The sequence below is a fragment of the Eptatretus burgeri genome, chromosome 17 (assembly GCF_056783735.1).
Source record: "Eptatretus burgeri isolate ZD-2024b chromosome 17, Ebu_testis_v1, whole genome shotgun sequence".
Lineage (NCBI taxonomy): Eukaryota > Metazoa > Chordata > Myxini > Myxiniformes > Myxinidae > Eptatretus > Eptatretus burgeri.
This window is the reverse complement of record NC_140977.1, coordinates 57,973,007-57,992,181: the sequence shown is the minus strand read 5'-3', so window position 1 is coordinate 57,992,181 and position 19,175 is coordinate 57,973,007. Positions and strand designations below refer to the sequence as shown.

Genomic DNA, 19,175 nt, shown 5'->3' with positions numbered 1-19,175 from the left:
CGTAACCTCCATCCACCTTCGGTGGTGGAAATGATGAGTTAGATGTGGCACCAGATGCTTGAGCAGATAGTGTAAAAGATCATTTGATCCACAAGCCTCCATGACATTCTGTTGCGAATCACTGAATAAAGAGGTGAATGGCCCTCATAAGTGAAGAAAGAATGGGGGAAGTCATGTTGTGGCTATTGTGTGGTGACCTGCAATCCACAAAAAAATCCTCATGACAATTAAGGGGTCTCCAACAGGTCTTTTACACAAACAGTATGTCTGTGTCAACGTGCGCATTAACCGAGAGTATCACCGGAGTTTCTGCGATTCTTCATTGCATTCACATAAAAGCAGAACAAAAACTTTAAAATCATCGCAACTGTTGCTCACACTGGCAGAACTGGCTCATATAAGGTCTTTCGGAAGCTCAATGTGACTACAAAGGAGTTTATTATACTGAGCTTTGTATCCGTTTGGCAAGAGGCTGCACAGGAACATCGTTCATACAAAGAGCATCGGTATAAAGGATGGTCTAAATTGCCTGGCTGGAGAGCTGGCTATCTCATTGAGTGATGACGTTGAGTGAGGAACCATCAGATGAAACAAGATGCATCCTGGATATCGCATGTTTGGAAATAAACTGCTGAGAACTGAAAAATGAGCTCCGAGCAGGAGCCACTGCAACGGCATCTCCACAGAAATAGAATAAGTGCGGAGGCCTTTTCTTCCACACATCTAAATTAGATTGGTGAGATCTTGGTGGACAAAAGAGTGGAGGTTTCCAACAAAAAGTAACTGAAATACCCTCACCATGTTTGTTTGACATTAAAATTTCAGGATCATGGAAATACTCAAGGAAGTTAGACACAGGTGGAGTCCATTCAGCCCATCATACCTGTGCCACATCAACACCACACCAATTCATGAACACCACACTAATTTAAAAACACAAGTTTAAAAGAACACAGAAAGAAGAAAGATGCAAGAAAAGGAAGGAAAGACCAGACTAAAACTGGAGGACAGAGATGGGGGCAGGGGGGGGGGACACAATTACCATGAAAGGAAGGGATGTGTTTGAGAGGGTAATTAGGGTAAGAAAGACCATGTACCGAGTCATTATGGCTGATAAATTATCCAAGAAGGAGGTGGTGAACAGCCATCTAAAAGCCTGGGGGGTAGGGGGAAGAATGATTTAACCGACTGAGGAAGTCGGTTCAACTGATGAGAAAAAAAAAAAGAGGAACAAACGAGTGGAGGTAAGCAGTGAGCCTGGATTTTGGGAGTTTCAGGAGAAGTGGCTTATTGGCAGACCAAGTGTGCCCTGGACGAACCTGGTGTGTGTGTGTGTGTGTGTGTGTGTGTGTGAGTGTGTGTGTGTGTGTGTGTGTGTGTGTGTGTGTGTGTGTGTGTGTGTGTGTGTGTGTGTGTGTGTGTGTGTGTGTGTGTGTGTGTGTGTGTGTGTGTGTGTGTGTGTGTGTGTGTGTGTGTTTTGAAGAAACATTCAAAGACACAAAGCCCACCATGTTTATAAAGGCAAAGTAACCTTTCATGATTGAAGATGCCAATGATTTTCAGGGTCTTGTTCTCAAAGTCATAAGAAAGTGAAAGGTGTGAGGCAAGGATGTCAGGCCAAAGGGGAAAGCAATACTCCATGAAGCTTCAGATGAAGGCCTTGTTGAAAGTTCGAAGTTTGGACATGCCAAGGAAGGACTTGGCACAATAGAGGACACCCAGTTGGTGGCTGGCTTTGGAGACCAATTGCGATATGATTTGGCCAAGAGAGATCGTGGCTGATTTTGAGGCTGAAAAGTTTGAGTGACAGAATTTTAAATGGTTTGTCTAGGAAGTAAATGGGAGAGTGCCAGACGGTCCTTTTGGAGAGAGTGAGAGTGTGAGATTTTCTGGATTGAAAGACATATTCCAAGTGTTTAAGCAGCTCATGATGCTATCAAGGTCTACAGAGTGGGAAAAGGTTGCTGCCTTCCTACGTGAAGGATGATAGTGTTACACAGAGGGTGGAGTAGTCTGCGAAGGGATCAGGAGAATTTTTCCAAATATTCAGAAAGATCATTAATGAATATGACAAACAGGACTGGGACCAGACATTGCCTCAGGGTACTCCAGCATCAACAGGGAGAGGAGATGAGAGGCTCCCGTGAAAAGCTACGCACCGACTATGAGAGCGGAGGAAGTCGATAAGCCATGTGGGGCGGCAGAGCTTTCGGAAAGCAAGTCAGGGTGGCAATAACCTGCTCGAGAAATATCCAGAGAAATGGCTTTTATCTGTTGTCTGAGATTCACATTCTCCATCCACTGTTATGAGAGCAGACACTGCATGTCTAGGGTGGAGTAACTGGGTATCAATCTGAACCGATGTTCTGAGATCAGGCCTTTGGATTAAAGGACAGATATGATGTCAACTGTAATGATGGATTTCATGATTTTGCTTAACAATTTAAGAAAAATTAATGGGCCTGTGGGTTAGAGGATCTATTATTGCACGATGTTTGTATATTTCAGTGATGTCGACCAACTTCCTAGTGGATGGTAGCTCACCTAGGGCAAATGAGAGGTTGAACAGAGCAGAAAGATGATGTGTCAGAGGTGCAGATCAGGTTTACAAGTCGCAGGCACTGATGTTGTCTGGGTCTATCGCAGAATCGGAGTCAATAATTACCAGAAGCTTCTTCGCCGTCTCAGGTGAGAACTGCATGATGTAGGAGCATTTGGGTATGACTGTGTAAAGTTTGGGGTTGGGTACGTGAGAGTTGGAAGCAAACAGAGTTCAGCCATCCAGCCTTCTTGCAAGCAGAGTTGGCTTTGGTGCCATTTGAAGTGAAGGAGTTGGCTTTGGTGCCATGAAAGGGGAACATACTCCCGAGACAGACTTGACACTTCACCACCACAACCTTGAGGAAGAGAGTTCAGCCTTGAGGATGGCCAGATGTTTTCTACCTATTCTGAGATTTGACACACCTGTTGTGGGCTTTGTGGTACTTACGACCTCAGACATGCCTTCCATGAAGAGAAGGGAAATTGTTTGAAAGCAACGGCCTCACTATAGGATTCAATGAAATGGGGGTGAAAGTATGGGTATGATAACTGCAGCAGATATTCGATAAACCTGTACATGAGAGAAAGCTGGCTTTTGCGGTAGAATTCCAGGGTGGCATCAATATTGGGAGCAATGGAGAAATAAGACAGATCCGAAAGTGAGATGGCAGCTTGCAGTCCCTTCCAGTCGGCCTGTGTGAATCGCCGCCACCTCTGCGGTGCCGAGGTGGCTCTTTGACACTACCCAGACAGATGTGGACTCTCACAAGAACATTATTACATGAACCAAATGGAACAGTGGACAAACAGGAGATATTATATTAGAAGAAAAGTTGGTCTTTACCAGGTCCAAAAGAAAGGAGTTCACAGATCGGGTCAGGGCCATAGAGTCACTGAAGTCCTTTGCTTTGGTGATGTAGTTGGTTGAAGAGGTACTAATACCAAAACAATTGGCATGGTGACAATTGAAATTCCCACATATGAGTAAGAGAGAGGTGGGATAGGTTGGGTTCATTTCCACCCACTCATTATTCATGATGCTTCATGGTTCCACTAATCAGGTAATCCCGTCCTTTCTTTTTCTCGACCAATCAACGTTGAGGACATGACATTGTAACTTTATAAATGAGAGTTTGGTGCTTCTTCTTCATCTGCTTGTGGTTTTATCTTGAGTAATGCAAGTCGAAAAGCTTTGATAATGTCCATTTTATTGGAATGCAGTCCATGGATCGTGAGAAATGTTATTGGGGTGAACTGCAACCCCACCACCGGGGAAGGGTTCAGAACTACAGAAGCCGAAGAGACAATGGTCAGGTAGAGAGACAAAAGAATCGGGGACATTTTCTTCGGAGGAAGTATTTTCTTAAGCAAATGATGTCAGATTTAGCAGCACTTAACTATGTCAGTCATCATGGAGAGTCATCATTAAGTCGTGCATACGTCGTATGTCAAAAAGCCACCGGTTGGTCTGCTCCTCATCACTGATATTGATAAAGAGAAAATGGTGCTGTGGACTTTTTGACACTAATCCCAACTCATCTTTATTACGTCATGGGTTTTCCATCTGACGTGATGTATTCAGTGGTACAAGCAAATGACTCCTGGTGACATCAACTTGGAGCCAATAACTGCATAGCTCCTGATGGTGAAATGACTGCCATTTGTGGCATTGGCCATGTTGTTGATTAGCGGTGATGCACGACTCATTATGGCCCCTTGTATGTGCACCTGGGTGGAATGTCAATGAACATGTCTTTCAGCTTTAACTTAAACCAAATATATGGACCTGCAGTCATCCAGAAATCTCCTGGAACTCGAACAGACAACGAGGAAGTGCCTCTGATGACATCTTGAGGTTGAGAATTGTATCCTCCACAAGTCAGATAACCAAATAAGTCAGAGCTGCTTCACCATTTGGGGGATCATCAGCTCGCTTATTCTTCTTTGTTGTTCGAGTGTTGATTTTGAATAACCTTGTATTTGGCACATCCTAGGATGTGCATTGGAATGTGTTGCCCTCAGTTTTATTAAATTAACCTCGAGAAGTCCTAAAATCATATTAGTCCAACTCAAGTTGGTTATTCACACAGGTCCCATTATTTCACAACTATGATTCATTTTCCTTTTTGAACAGGCCATTGTTGCGGCAGCATGTGCTGAGCAGCATGCACTTCAGTTTTGTTTTAGCTCAAGCTTGAGCTTTGCAGAAAGGGCCCATCCAGAATATTTTGAAACAAATAGTGAATCCTGTGATGACATCTTCCACGATGAGGCTCATTGAGTGGCAAAATTCCATAAGAACAAGACCTTAGACAACCAAGTGGTGATAAATGGACTGCTAAATCAGGCCTTTTCAGCATATCAGAATCTCCAAGTTATGTAAGCACAAATAAACAAGGGAAGAGATAAGAATTAAATAACAAGCGTCTTACAAGTTGTTTTCGATGGCCATGCCTAGCATACGGTGAAACAAGGTCTTCGACTTAGAGGATCGAAGAAGAGACCAAATCCCTGTCCCCATCATTTTTATTCTGCATAACAAGTTAAATACTCCTCTGTGCTCTCTCTCTTTCATTGCTCTCTAGACCCCAGCTTCCTTTATCCCTCCGGTGCTATTTCGGATGTGGATGCCTATGGCAAACATTTCACTGAACTCCAGCGCTCGTCCAGTCATGAACTTCACGATCTTCTTCTACAACTGCCCACTCTTTACGGAGATGAGATCCAGCCAGGGTCTCAACCCAATGTGCCATCGGCATCCTACTGCCTCCCAGCCCTCGCAACTTACACCGAAACGCCTTATATGGGAACCCATTACCACAGTGTGGTAAGCAGACCGGTTCAAGGGAATTAAAGGGTCGGGAGAATAAAGGTTTTGCAGGAGATAGACGTTTGGAGTTTAACTACTAATAACGTTTTGAATAAATATCAAATACATTGGCAAAAGGTTCTCGATAATTCACTGAAGTTTTTGTGCATTTCCACCTCCCTACCCTTCCAGTACCAATCCCCTTACTATGAGACCCTCCCAGAAATCATCCATGCAGCACCGTCGTACAACACGTCTTCTCCTCCATGTCCAACCTCTTCACCCCCTGCTTCCACGACCTCAATGTCTGATTCAGAGGAACGTGTCCTTCAGCTCTCGGATTCGGACGACGATCCTGGAACGGCCACTTGGACCCGGGTTCAGAGCTCAGTCCCGATAATGCAATCAATTGCTGGACAACATCTTTATCCGTTGTCTTTGGTTCCTCCAACCCAAAGCATCATCAAGTGCTCCCTGCCAGGTATTAATTCATTTTCGTATCTACAGTTTGGTTGTTTTGCCCATTGCGCTTCGCTGCTTAAAGGTTTATCGATAATTTTGAAAACCATAAATTTTTCTCCTCTCTCTCTCGCTCTCTCGCTCTTGCTCAGTCAATGTTCATGGAAGACATACACTAACAGAGGGGTGGAGGGTAACAGGAGGACAAATACCACACAGATACACAACACAGTGTGAGCATTGTGAAGGGGGTGTCGGGGGGTGGGTTTGGGGGGGGGGATGGATAGTGTCATTGAGAGTAGAAGAGGATGGGAAAAAGTACGACATGGTAATGGGTAGTCAGTCTCGAAGGACTGGAGGGAAGAACAGGAGATAAAAGACATAGCAAGTCAGTTTCACAGATGGATGGTCTTCCTAGTCAACCAGCTATGGTTGCATGTGCAAGTCCTGTATATTATGGAAGAATAACATGAAGAATACCACTAAATAATGCAGTCTAAACTACAGTACCATGATGCCACCAAACACCTGCCACCACAGTTTCACAGCTTTATGGCAAGGCCAAAGGAGGAACAACTAAGCACTTCCTCAATAACAATGACTTCACATGTCCAATCACGTTTCTCACACACATTTCGTGGGAAGAGCCACAAACTTTCACCCGACGGGTAACCTGTTGCACCATAACAGTAGAGAGTGAGGCGAAGTTTGCTGTTAACCGAGTTCATCATTGAACTCTCGATTATGCGTGAAATGTTTGATTGGCATGTGATAGGAGTCCTACTTCCCCTTCCCTTACACTCGATCTGCTCTCCCTCCACACCTCTTCCCTAGGTCGAAAAAAGTTGAGGCTTTACCAATTTCTCCTTGAGGTGCTGAGAGAGAGGAAGATGGAGCATTGTGTGTGGTGGGTCAACGAAGCAGAAGGAGTCTTCCAGTTCTCCTCCAAGCACAAGGAAGAGCTAGCACAGAGCTGGGGTAACAGAAAGGGTAACCGCAAGGAAATGACGTATCAGAAAATGGCTAGGGCTCTTCGAAACTACAGCCGCACTGGAGAGGTTAGGAAAGTGAAAAAGAAGCTTACATACCAATTTGACAAGACCGTACTGAAGTATTAATATCATGATGGAATCAGTGTGTTGTTCAGGTGGTGGTGGCATGGTAAAAAAAAATAGCGAAGGTCATTACAATTTTCCTGCTTCGCAAGTCCAGGGTAAAATGCCGGAAAGGTTTGTCCGTATCGAAAGGTTTGCCATGAAGGATGATCGTTTGAGGTGTGTTGCAATTGGGTGATTGAGAGATGAAAAGAGATGAGGTGAGAATGTCCTGTCAGGTGAGGACATCCTATCAGGGAAAATGAAGCTCGATTTTATGAGCAAACTTTAAGTAGTACAATAATATGTACAAGCATTATATGAACTTGCGTGTTTGTTTTCTCTACATGGTGCAGTTTACTATCAGACCAAAGGTACATGAGATTGAAAGATATTTGTAAAGAAAAAAATATATATATATATATATACTGTATAATATTCCTTTTATTTTCTATGCCATGACATGTTAATGTCCAGAATTAAATGGTTTCCTTCTCAGCTATCCTTGATGCAGTGTGCTCAACATGATGGATTCAAGAGAGCGATCCCAAAATGAAACCGCGATCGATCCGAACTGAAGCTAAACTTGACTTTTACACAAAACTAGAGATCAACTTCATTGATTGCTCTTCCACGAGCCGAGGTTTTTGTATCATTACGGACTCGGGGTTCGAGGCTCACTATGAGGGGAAGCTCTTGGGTACCTCCCTATTGCCCGGTCCTGAGGCCGCTGGGTGCAGGTAACTGCGTGCACCGGCGGGGTGCTAAGCAACCACGAATGCCGATTAGCATTGCCGATACTGGCAGGGTTACATAACCTCACGTGATACCTTACCTGTGGACGGCCGAACCAAAGGCGGTCTCGTGCCCTCAGCACACACCCGGATTACTGCCGAGTGATACAGTGAGTGTGTGCTGGCTAACAAGAGCAAATTAGTGGGGCAGAACTTCCCGGCTAAACTAAGCGTGCGGAACATGCTGGACCAATGAAGGAAAAGACGAAACGGGCTGGGTACATTTATAACATAAGCAATTTATTTATAGGGGTGAGGAAAAGTATGTGCAGTCCTCAAAAGGGTTTTATTCCACAAAATGTACAGCAGCGAATGCAAGGATTCGTGGGGAGCGGCAAAATAAATGCAATTATGTACAAAAAGAAGACACAGGGCATAGCTGAACCGAAATAAAGAACTTACACATTCTTATCTGATGTGAACATTTGAGGTGCCATCAGACTCACACCCAAGGAAGCTTGAGAGCAAGAAAGAGGAGAGGCAGTTGAGGGGTTTTCGACCTCATTCAATACCTGGCGCGACCAACGGACCTGGACTTTCCAGTTGCTTTCGAGGGGGAAGGATGAAAGAAAAATATGGGTGTCTATGGTGTGTGAGTGAGAGGTGTAAATGGGGTGCAAATGTGACACAAAAGAGTAGGAGTGCAGGTGTGTGGATCTGTAGTTGCCCTTTTTGTGATTTGCGTCTACAACAGAGAAGACAGAAGTGTTAGAGGATAGCTTAACGTGGCGTGTGAGAGAATCTGTAAATGGTAATGAGTATTGGTTGCGGAACACAGCGGAAGCTGATTGCCGATGATCCGGTGATGACCCGGTAACTGCTCGTTTTGCTCTGTCTCGGTGACTGGTGCTGTCGGATCAGGCTTGGTGAGCGAGTCAGATCCGCTCTCGGCTCTCTGCCACTGTCCTTATAGAGCCCGGGTGAATGAGGAGCTAGAAAACAGATCAAAAGGCCTTGTAGGCATATTTGAACATTCTCATTGGCACACAGACACCACACTGAGGAGTAGCCCCTCCCCGCCAGACTCCGGAGCCGAAAATGGCTTCATTTTCTCCCGGCCTTGGCCACGCAATGGAGCTCCGAGATTTATATGGGGCATGGGTTCTGGGAGTGCTCTCCAGCCATGATATGAGCGTGCGCTGGGCTCCATTCGAGCGTTGTTATTTAGCGAAGTGCCAGGGCTACCCAGACGTCATGAATGAGTCCCAGCGCATAATTGCGCTTTGAGTAACATGCCAATGTGTTCTGACTCGCAATGTCCTCTGTTCCCTGGCATCCCAAAGGACTGTGGTGAGTATCCAGTGTACTATCTGTGGTTGTGGCAGTTGTAGTGAGGTGGGGGAAGTGCTGTGGTGTTTGTGGTAAGGATGTTGAAGTGTTGGGAATGGTTGAAGCGTTTGTTGTGATTGAGGTGAGGAGGTCGAGTGCAGGTTACTGTGGGGATTTTTAGAAGGCATTGTGGGGATTAAGGTGAGGGTTGTAGCATCGTGGTAAACATCGTGAGGGTCTGAGGTGAGGTGTCTGAGGCACGTATGCTAATGATGCTGCTGCGGTATACGTTTCTGTTTGGTCTGGCGTGCATGCATGCATGAAGAGGTCGTGTGTGTACTTAAAGTGGAATAGGTGAAAGAATAGCAAAGGTGATTGAAGACCTACCTAAAAGCCCTGCACAACGCATCTTGTCCCATTTACCCACTCGACACAATGGAAGAGCTAACAGCTAACTGAAAGAATACAAATGAAATGTGTTTCAGGACCACTGCATGTCGGGTGCCATTTCCTTGAGGGAATGCCGGCTTCACAGAGTTGCAACAGTGTAATCTATCATTTATTTTACAAATCTGAACACGGGGTAGTATTCACAAAAGCACACCAGCATGAATCTCTACTTACAAGGACTGCCTCCACGTGAGAACCTCAACTAAAGTCTGATAGAAAAAAAACCTCTGGGATTTTCAATATCTGGGACAGAGTTCACCTGGACTTCTTGCGCACCATTGCCTCATAAACTACTACAACCCTGAAATCAATAAAGCCTCCAAAAACAAGCACTTTCAAATCACCAAGGCCTCCAAAATGCCAGCACCGAACCTTGAAATCAACAGGACCTCCAAAACACCCAGGGCCTTCAAATCACCAGGATCTCAAAACCACCAACACCTAACCCTGAAATCACCAGGACCTCCAAACCACCAGCACCTAACCTTGAAATCAACAGGGCCTCCAAATCACCAGGATCTCTAAACCACCAACACCTAACATTGAAATAATCAGGACCTCCAAAACAAACAGGGCCTCCAAAATGCCTGCACATAACTTGAAATCACCAGAGTCTCAAAAACATCCAGGGCCTTCAAATCACCAGAGCCTCCAAAATGCCAGCACCTAACCTTCAAATCACCAGGATCTCGAAACCACCAGCACCTAACCTTGAAAGCGCCAGGACCTCCAAAACACCCAGCGCTTTCAAATCACCAGGACCTCCAAACCAGCAGCACCTAAACTTGAAATAACCAGAACCTCCAAAACACACAGGGTATTCAAATCACCAGGGTCTCCAAAATGCCAGCACCTAACCTTGAAATCACCAGGACCTCCAAACCACTAGCACCTAACCTTGAAATCACCAGGACCTCCAAACCACCAGCCCCTAACCTTGAAATCAACAGGACCTCCAAAACACCCAGAGCCTCCAAAATACCAGCACCTAACATTGAAATAATCAGTACCTCCAAAACACCCAGAGCCTCCAAAATGCCAGCACCTAACCTTGAAATCACCAGGGCCTCAAAAACAACAGGTATCCTGGAACGGCCTACATGTCCCGATATTTGAATAAGAATGCTCAATGCAGTTTAGCAAACACTTGCAGAGGTTTAAATCATTTTCCTTTTTTTTAAAAAAAATACAAAAGCGTTGGTAAAAAAGTGCCTTTTTCAGACACATGCAAACGTGTTCTCGCCCGCTGCAGTGTAGATGATGCGAACATGGGTGGAGCACAAATATGCATGAGGCAAGACATGAATATCCACACCTCCTCTTCCAGCTTCCATACCTTCCTTCCCTCATCGCATACCTCCTATTCCAGCTTCATTGCCTTCATTTCCTCATCCCACACCTCCCATTCCAGCTTCCATGTCCCTTTACCCGAACACCTGCTCTGCTCCGACACACCACCCTCTAATTCCACTTCTCTCGTTCCCTAGTTGTCGGTTTTCCCTCTCTAATTTAACACACAATCCTCTCGGTGATGGATTTCGTACAAAGAAGACCGATCAGAGCAGTCCACGTCCACGCATCAGGAAACAAATACACCTTGGGCTCATAAATTGGCGTTAAATAATAAATATAAAATTATTACCTGAACCCTTCACTTAAATTTATTTTTTACAGTAAAACAAAATTCAATGTGGAATGATTGAACTAACAATAGTATAAAAAAACACACACAAAGAAGAAGAATAAGAAGAAGAATCTCGTGCTGTTCACATCATCCCACCCCCTGCCTGTTCTCTTTTTCTAACCCTGCAGATCGCACTGGATTGTCATCCAGCTCCATAATTATCATCCCATTGGCTACAATTATTGCTGACTCTAATGATAACTCTACCTATCTACGTCTCTCAATGATTTAACTCTTTAGCTCCTGATATCTTACACAAGCACACCACAAATTCACTTGAATACAACCAACAGAGGCAGCTGAGTGTGACATCATCATCCCAACTGATCATATATATATATATATATATATATATATATATATATATATATATATATATATATATATATATATATGTATATATAACATCTCTCGAATTAAATAACTACTTCATTAATATTTATTTATTTATTTATTTTTATTTATAGCACCTCCAAACCAATTGTCACCCTAACCAAGCTTTAAATCTCGAACTGCTCTTTAACACACACACACACACACACACACACACACACACACACACACACACACACACACACACACACACACGGCTGTCAATCAGAGCGAATGATACTCCGGCTGAGAAGGTAAAGTACGAAGTAAAATGATGAATAAATTCAAGTAAATTTGAAAGAATTAGAAATAAAGGGAAGAAGAGGTTGAAAGGTGGAAAAGGGAGTGAAATGATGAGCAACGATATATCATCATCATGAGCCATGACGTCATGATGATGATGATGGATTGCCCAATCATGCGAAAGAATAAATCACTGGGATGAACATGAAACAAGAGGAACTTGCTTGTCCAGTCCTTAATCTGTCGATTCTTGATATGTGGACCCGAGGGGGGACCTTGTCTCTCTGCATTGGCATCTCCGCTGCTTCCACGATGCCTCTTTGCCTCAAAATAATGTCCGGCTGGGAAATAAAACATTAACACCGAACCGTGTGTGCTTTTCACTGGACTTGCTTCTCCGCGTCCACAGATCCTACCTGTTCGCCGAGATACGAATATTAATAATTAAAACGTAGTCAGGTGCCTTCCTTCCCTCAACAAACCTTCAACCTGGAGCAGGAAAACATTGGAATAACCGCGGTTCACAACTCCCAGTGGTCTCTCGTTATAATGTTCCGTGGACCGGTCATTGGTTTCGAATTTGGGAGGTCACGCAATCTCTTTGTGATGTCCCCCCCCCCCCACCCCAAACCCTTCACTCACACACAGACCCTCGTCCAAATTAAAGGAATACACGGGTAGGCAGGAGGACATGAGAAGAGCATCCTGCATGATATCTCGTGGTGCACCCCGTGAATGTGGTCCCACACGGAATCCCTGGGGACATCCGCTTTACGACATCCGCTTCACGACATCCGCTTTATGGCATCCGCTTCACGGCATCCTCTTCACAACATCTTCTTCACAACATCTTCTTCACAACATCTTCTTCACAACATCTTCTTCACAACATCTTCACGACATCTTATTCACGACATCTTATTCACGACATCTTATTCGCGGCATCCCATGCACGACATCCTCTGCGTGGCATCCTCCATGTGGCATCCTCCATGTGGGATCCTGTATGGTGCAACCCGCACGACATCCCATGGACACCCTGTGTGGTGTAGCCCGCACGACATCCCATGGCCCATCCCATGCGGTGCAGCCCGCAGGACATCCTATGGCCCACCCTGTGTGGTGTAGCCCGCACGACATCCTATGGCCCATCCTGTGTGGTGCAGCCTGCACGGCATCCCATGGCCCATCCCGTGTGGCGCAGCCTGCACGGCATCCCATGGCTCATCCCATGCGGTGCAGCCCGCAGGACATCCTATGGCCCATCCTGTGTGGTGCAGCCTGCACGGCATCCCATGGCCCATCCCGTGTGGCGCAGCCTACACGGCATCCCATGGCCCATCCCGTGTGGCGCAGCCTGCACGGCATCCCATGGCCCATCCTGTGTGACGCAGCCCGCATGGTATCCCATGGCCCATCCCGTGTGACGCAGCCTGCACGGCATCCCATGGCCCATCCCGTGTGGCGCAGCCCGCATGGCATCCCATGGCCCATCCCGTGTGACGCAGCCTGCACGGCATCCCATGGCCCATCCCGTGTGGTGCAGCCTGCACGGCATCCCATGGCCCATCCCATGTGGCGCAGCCTGCACGGCATCCCATGGCCCATCCCGTGTGACGCAGCCCGCATGGCATCCCATGGCCCATCCCGTGTGACGCAGCCTGCACGGCATCCCATGGCCCATCCCGTGTGGTGCAGCCTGCACGGCATCCCATGGCCCATCCCGTGTGACGCAGCCCGCATGGCATCCCATGGCGTATCCGACATGGCATTTTGCAGCACATCCCATTTATATAATGCCCAATGCGAGATCTTACTTCACACTGGAGATTTGAGAATTTATTCCACGTTGCATCTCGCGTCGTATTACCTGAAGATCATCAGAAAAAACAAATAGATTTTGTATTTTATCTTCTCTTGTTCGATTACCAGTCATCAAACTTTAGCTCTCATACGAGCCTCGACCAAGGTATACAAAAAAAAAAAAATCATCGAGAGTTATTATTAATTTCTCTGCAATGACAAGTGTACATTTCACTAATATATATATATATATATATATATATATATATATATATATATATATATATATATATATATATATATATATATATATATATATATATATATATATATATATATATATATATATATATATATATATATATATATATATATATATATATATATATATGTATATATGTATATATATATATAATTATATATACATATATATATATATATATATATATATATATATATATATATATATATATATATATATATATATATATAGATATACAATGCCTGGTGTTGGCGCAGTGGTAAGGGCAGTGGCTTGGGACCCAAGAGGTCCTGAGTTCAAGCCCCGTTGGGACACTGAATTAATATATGTATGTATATGTATATATATATATATATATATATATATATATATATATATATATATATATATATATATATATATATATATATATATATATATATATATATATATATATATATATATAAACAAAATAGAAAACACCAGGGGTTGACTCAGCCTGCCATCCTTCCGAGGTCGGCGAAATGAGCACCAGTTGTACTGGGCCCGGTGTATGCCCCGGTTAGAATAGGTGTACCATATCCCTGTGTGTCGTAAGAGGCGACCAGGGTTGCGTCAGGAAGGGCATCCGGCGTAAAAACCTATGCCAAATCATTATGCGGACAACAAAACGAATTTCCATACCGGATCGGTCGAGGCCCGGGTTACCAACGACCGCCACCGGTACCGGTGGTCAGCAGGGTACCAGTGGAAATTGTGCTACTGCTGGGCGAAGGAGGAGAAGGAGACGGGGAAGGCGAGTCCGGAGGCAGTGGGAGAGGGGGAAGGGTAGAAGTGTGGAGGTGAGAGTTGGAACTCTGAATGTTGGGACGATGACTGGCAAAGGGCGAGAGTTGGCTGATATGATGGAGAGAAGAAAGGTGGACATACTGTGTGTACAAGAGACCAAGTGGATGGGGAGTAAGGCGAGGAGCATTGGAGGTGGTTTCATTGGAGGTGAGGAGGGTGTCTGACCGAGTGATGAGTGTGAAGTTGGACAGCAGAAGTTGTGAGGAAGATTGCTCGGAAGGTACTTGGTGTGACATCTGGACAGAGGAAGGAAGATAAGGAGACTTGGTGGTGGAATGAGGAAGTACAGGAAAGTATAAGGAAGAAGGGGTTGGCGAAAAAGAAGTGGGATAGTCAGAGAGATGAAGAAAGTCGGCAGGAGTATAAGGAGTGGCGTCGAAAAGCAAAAAGAGAGGTGGCTAAGGCCAAGGAAAAGGCATATGACGAGCTGTATGAGAAGTTGGATACAAAAGAAGGGGAAAAGGATTTATACCGATTGGCAAGACAGAGGGACCGAGCTGGGAAGGATGTGCTGCAGGTTAGGGTGATAAAGGACGCAAATGGGAATGTGCTGACGAGCGAGGAGAGTGTGTTGAGAAGGTGGATGGAGTACTTTGAGGAGCTGATGAATGAAGAAATGAGTGTATTAGAGGGACAGCGCTGGTAGGACGGTTTGGAGACAAAGTGAGAGAGGCGAGATTGAGATGGTTTGGACATGTGCACAGGAGGGAAACAGAGTATATCGGGAGAAGGATGTTGAAGATGGAGCCGCCAGGCAGGAGGAGAAGAGGAAGGCCAAAGAAGAGGTTCATGGATGCGGTGAGGGCGGACATGCGGGTGGTTGGAGTGTCAATGGAAGATGTGGAGGATAGAGCGAAATGGAGACAGTTGGTCCGCTGTGGCGACCCCTAACGGGAGCAAGCCGAAAGAGGAAGAAGAATATATATATATATATATATATATATATATATATATATATATATATATATATATATATATATATATATATATATATATATATATATATATATATATATATATATATATATATATATATATATATATATATATATATATATATATATATATATATATATATATATATATTGTTGCGAATTCGCGTCCGCCGGCGTGCGAGTGGCCACGTAACTCGAATCGCAGCACGTCGCCCACCGGACGGACAATTCTGTCGTGACCCTCTCGGACTAACGCCGGGAACTAGTCACGGGTGGGCCTTTCGGCCTCACCACGATCGTGCCAATCGGCCCCCCATAGGATAGGGTTGTTCGCCAAATTCGACCTACCTAAGTACCCACACGGAGGGTAGACCGGGCGATCGCACCTCGCCGCAGGTCGACTCCGGACACGGGCCACCTAAGCGACCCGTTCCGTACTATCGGGATAACCGAGCGGTGTTATCGTCGACTTCGACGGTTCTGATTAATTATCGGGCGTATTAAGCCCACTACCAACCCTTTACGTGAAGCAAGATGGAGATTCAATTTAAGAAAAGACGAAGCGAAACGGGAAAACAGTTCAACATAAGGCACATTTATTCCGCGGCAAACGGAAAGCACACATATACAATTACAACAATTATGCACCAAAAGCAGATGTTACAAAAGAAACACAACAATGCAGATCTACTACCGACTACGCCAGCACACGGCAACACTTGCACAGTTTTAATTTACAGACGGCGCCGACAACACATTTACTCAAAAGCAAAAGAAAAGGGCCACCCTCAAAGACAAGGGGGCAGACGGGGCCTGTGGGCCGCGAGACCGGGTGGATCCTACCCGTGTCTTGTGATGAGCCGCAAATGTGGCGGCGTTGCCCCGACTCCGCGCTCCTTCGCGGGTTTCGTTGGCACTGCTTGGAGTGGGGTGGGAACGGGGCCCCCTTTTCACACTATCTCAGCGCGGGGGGAAAAAAGGGGGGGAATTGTTGATGCTCTGGGGAAAGTGAATAACTGGCTTGCTTGGGTCCCGCGACGAGCGACTCCACTGCGACCTCGTCGCCGACCGCCGTCTTCCTTGCCTCGGACCCGAGGTATCCGGTCCCCTCCGCAATTCTCCTCAGCCGACTGCAGCAAATCACCTCGACCGTGCTCCAGGCTCCAGGCTTCCTCTCTCTCTGCAGCTCCCCGACAGACTCCGAACCCCGACAGACTGCCACTCTCCAGACCCAATTCTCCTCAGCCGACTGCCTCCAACCCTTCTCCAACTCAAACTGCCTCCAATCTTCTCTCCAACTCAAAAACTCCAACTAAATTCGCCCCGCGCTCGGTGCTTTATAGTACGGCAGGAGAACCCATATGCAAATTTCTGGATCAGAACGAGCTCGGGGGTGGAGCCACGCTCACCCATTGGACGGAGAAAAAGGGGCGTGAATCTCCCCTGATCCTCGAATTTGCATATATCGATTCTACTCCGACGCGCCTGGAGGCGAGGCTAAACCGCCCCACGCTTGCTGATTGGACGGATCAGAAGTGGGCGTGTATCATTCTTCATCCGACTTCTCCTCGGAAAGGCCGCTATTTGCACTCGCGGCTCGGCGCACGTCCCGCACGAGGCCAGGACAGCCTGACGCTCAGTGCCCACAAGCGGTGCGGGAATGGCCGCAGAAGGAGAGGCGAAGGTGGTGGAGGGTTTAAAGTGCTGGTCCATGGCAATGGCGACGTTTGGAATGGCGGTGATGCGATGTTTGCGGGAGTGAGTTGTGAAGGTAAAGGTCGTGGCTGTTGGCGTTGTTGTTGTTGTGAAGCGGCGTTGCGGTTGGTGGTTGTTGTGTGATGGCGGTTGAGACGTGGTTGGTTCAAAATAAAGATAGAACAGAAAAACGGCTATCTTAAAGGGTCGCAGCCCGAATGAATCACATTTATTCCCTCTAAACAACGGGTTTGGGGCTAACTACACATGTACTTACAGAGATATCTCACCTACGGGACCTGAATGGTGGTTTGCGAATTTCCTCAACCGCAACAATATATATATATATATATATATATATATATATATATATATATATATATATATATATATATATATATATATATATATATATATATATATATATATATATATATCGAGCTGAGGTTCGTTCGTTAAAAGATCCACCAAAAATGACAATGGTAATCACAAAATCCGTAGCAACAAATCATAATAATAATGGGATTCCACCTATATAATGTTCCATGATTTATGATCACGTGTGCACAGGAACCTTTCACTCTGACAGAAACTCCACAAATGACTCCAAATTGTAAAGATCAAATGACAAGTTGAAATGAAGAAGAAATAATCAGTTAGTTTGAGAACAAGGCGAGCTGGATCTATATCTCCATCCATCGGGACCATACTCTGTACAGAACGTTGGTGCTGCCTTATCAGTCTCCTTGGCTATTGGGCACAACACTGCATGGGTCCCCACTCCCACACAGATATATATATATATATATATATATATATATATATATATGTATATATATATATATATATATATATATATATATATATATATATATATATATATATATATATATATATATATCAGCAGTTCTGACAGTTATAAATATGTACATTTGTATATGTATGTATACACACACACACACACACACACACACACACACACACACACACACACACACACACACACACACACACACACACACACACACACACACACACACACTTGCAGGCTGAGTATAGGGAGCTCAGGATGAATATTGGGAGCTCAGGCTGGAAATAGGGAATTCAGGCTGGAAATTGGGAGGTCAGGCTGGATATGGGGAATTCAAACTGGATATAGGGAGTTCAGGCTGGATATTAGGAGTTCAAGCTGGATATGGGGGGTTCAGGCCGAATATGCAGAATTCCGGTTGGATATAGGGAGTGCAGGATGGATATAGGGAGTTCAGGCTGGATATAGGGAGTTCATGCTGGATATGGGGGCTTCAGGCTGGATATGGGGCATTCAGGTTGAATATCGGGAGTGCAGGCTGGATATGGGGAGTTCAGGCTGGATATGGGGGTTTTTAGCTGGATATGGGGAATTCCGGTTGGATATCGGGAGTACAGGCTGGATATAGGGAATGCAGGCTGGATATAGGGAGTTCAGGCTGGATATAGGGAGTTCAGGCTGGATATAGGGAGTTCAGGCTGGATATGGGGGGTTCAGGCTGGATATAGGGAGTCCATGCTTGGCATAGGGAGTATAGGCTGGATATAAGGATTTCAGGCTGGATCTAGGGAGTACAGGCTGGATATCGGGGGTGCAAGCTGGATATAAGGAGTACAGGCTGGATATGTGGAGTACAGGCAGGATAGAGGGATTTGGGCTGGATATAGTCAGTACAGGCTGGATATAGGGAGTACCGGCTGGATATAGGGAGTACAGGCTGGATATAGGGAGTACCGGCTGGATATAGGGAGTACCGGCTGGATATAGGGAGTACCGGCTGGATATAGGGAGTACCGCCTGGATCTTGTGCTTTGGCGATTATGTGATGCTTGTTCGGGGAGCTGGAGGCTGCACAGCTCACTCCCCTATCACCCCCTCCGCCCTCATTCATTCGTGTCCGGATGAG

General features: G+C 45.5%; 1 protein-coding gene across 3 annotated transcripts in view; it reads left to right on the top strand.

The window, feature by feature from the left end:
• LOC147010227 (uncharacterized) overlaps positions 1 to 7,403 on the top strand; it is a 50,722-nt gene extending 43,319 nt beyond the window's left edge. For all 3 annotated transcript variants that reach the window (XM_085860767.1, XM_085860769.1, XM_085860768.1), the window contains exons 2-4: positions 5,127 to 5,368; positions 5,543 to 5,831; positions 6,644 to 7,403. In XM_085860767.1, the coding sequence (XP_085716893.1) occupies positions 5,127 to 5,368; positions 5,543 to 5,831; positions 6,644 to 6,927 (815 nt within the window). In that variant the 3' untranslated portion in view covers positions 6,928 to 7,403. The remainder of the gene's footprint in view (positions 1 to 5,126; positions 5,369 to 5,542; positions 5,832 to 6,643) is intronic.
• The last annotated feature ends 11,772 nt before the right edge of the window (positions 7,404 to 19,175 follow it).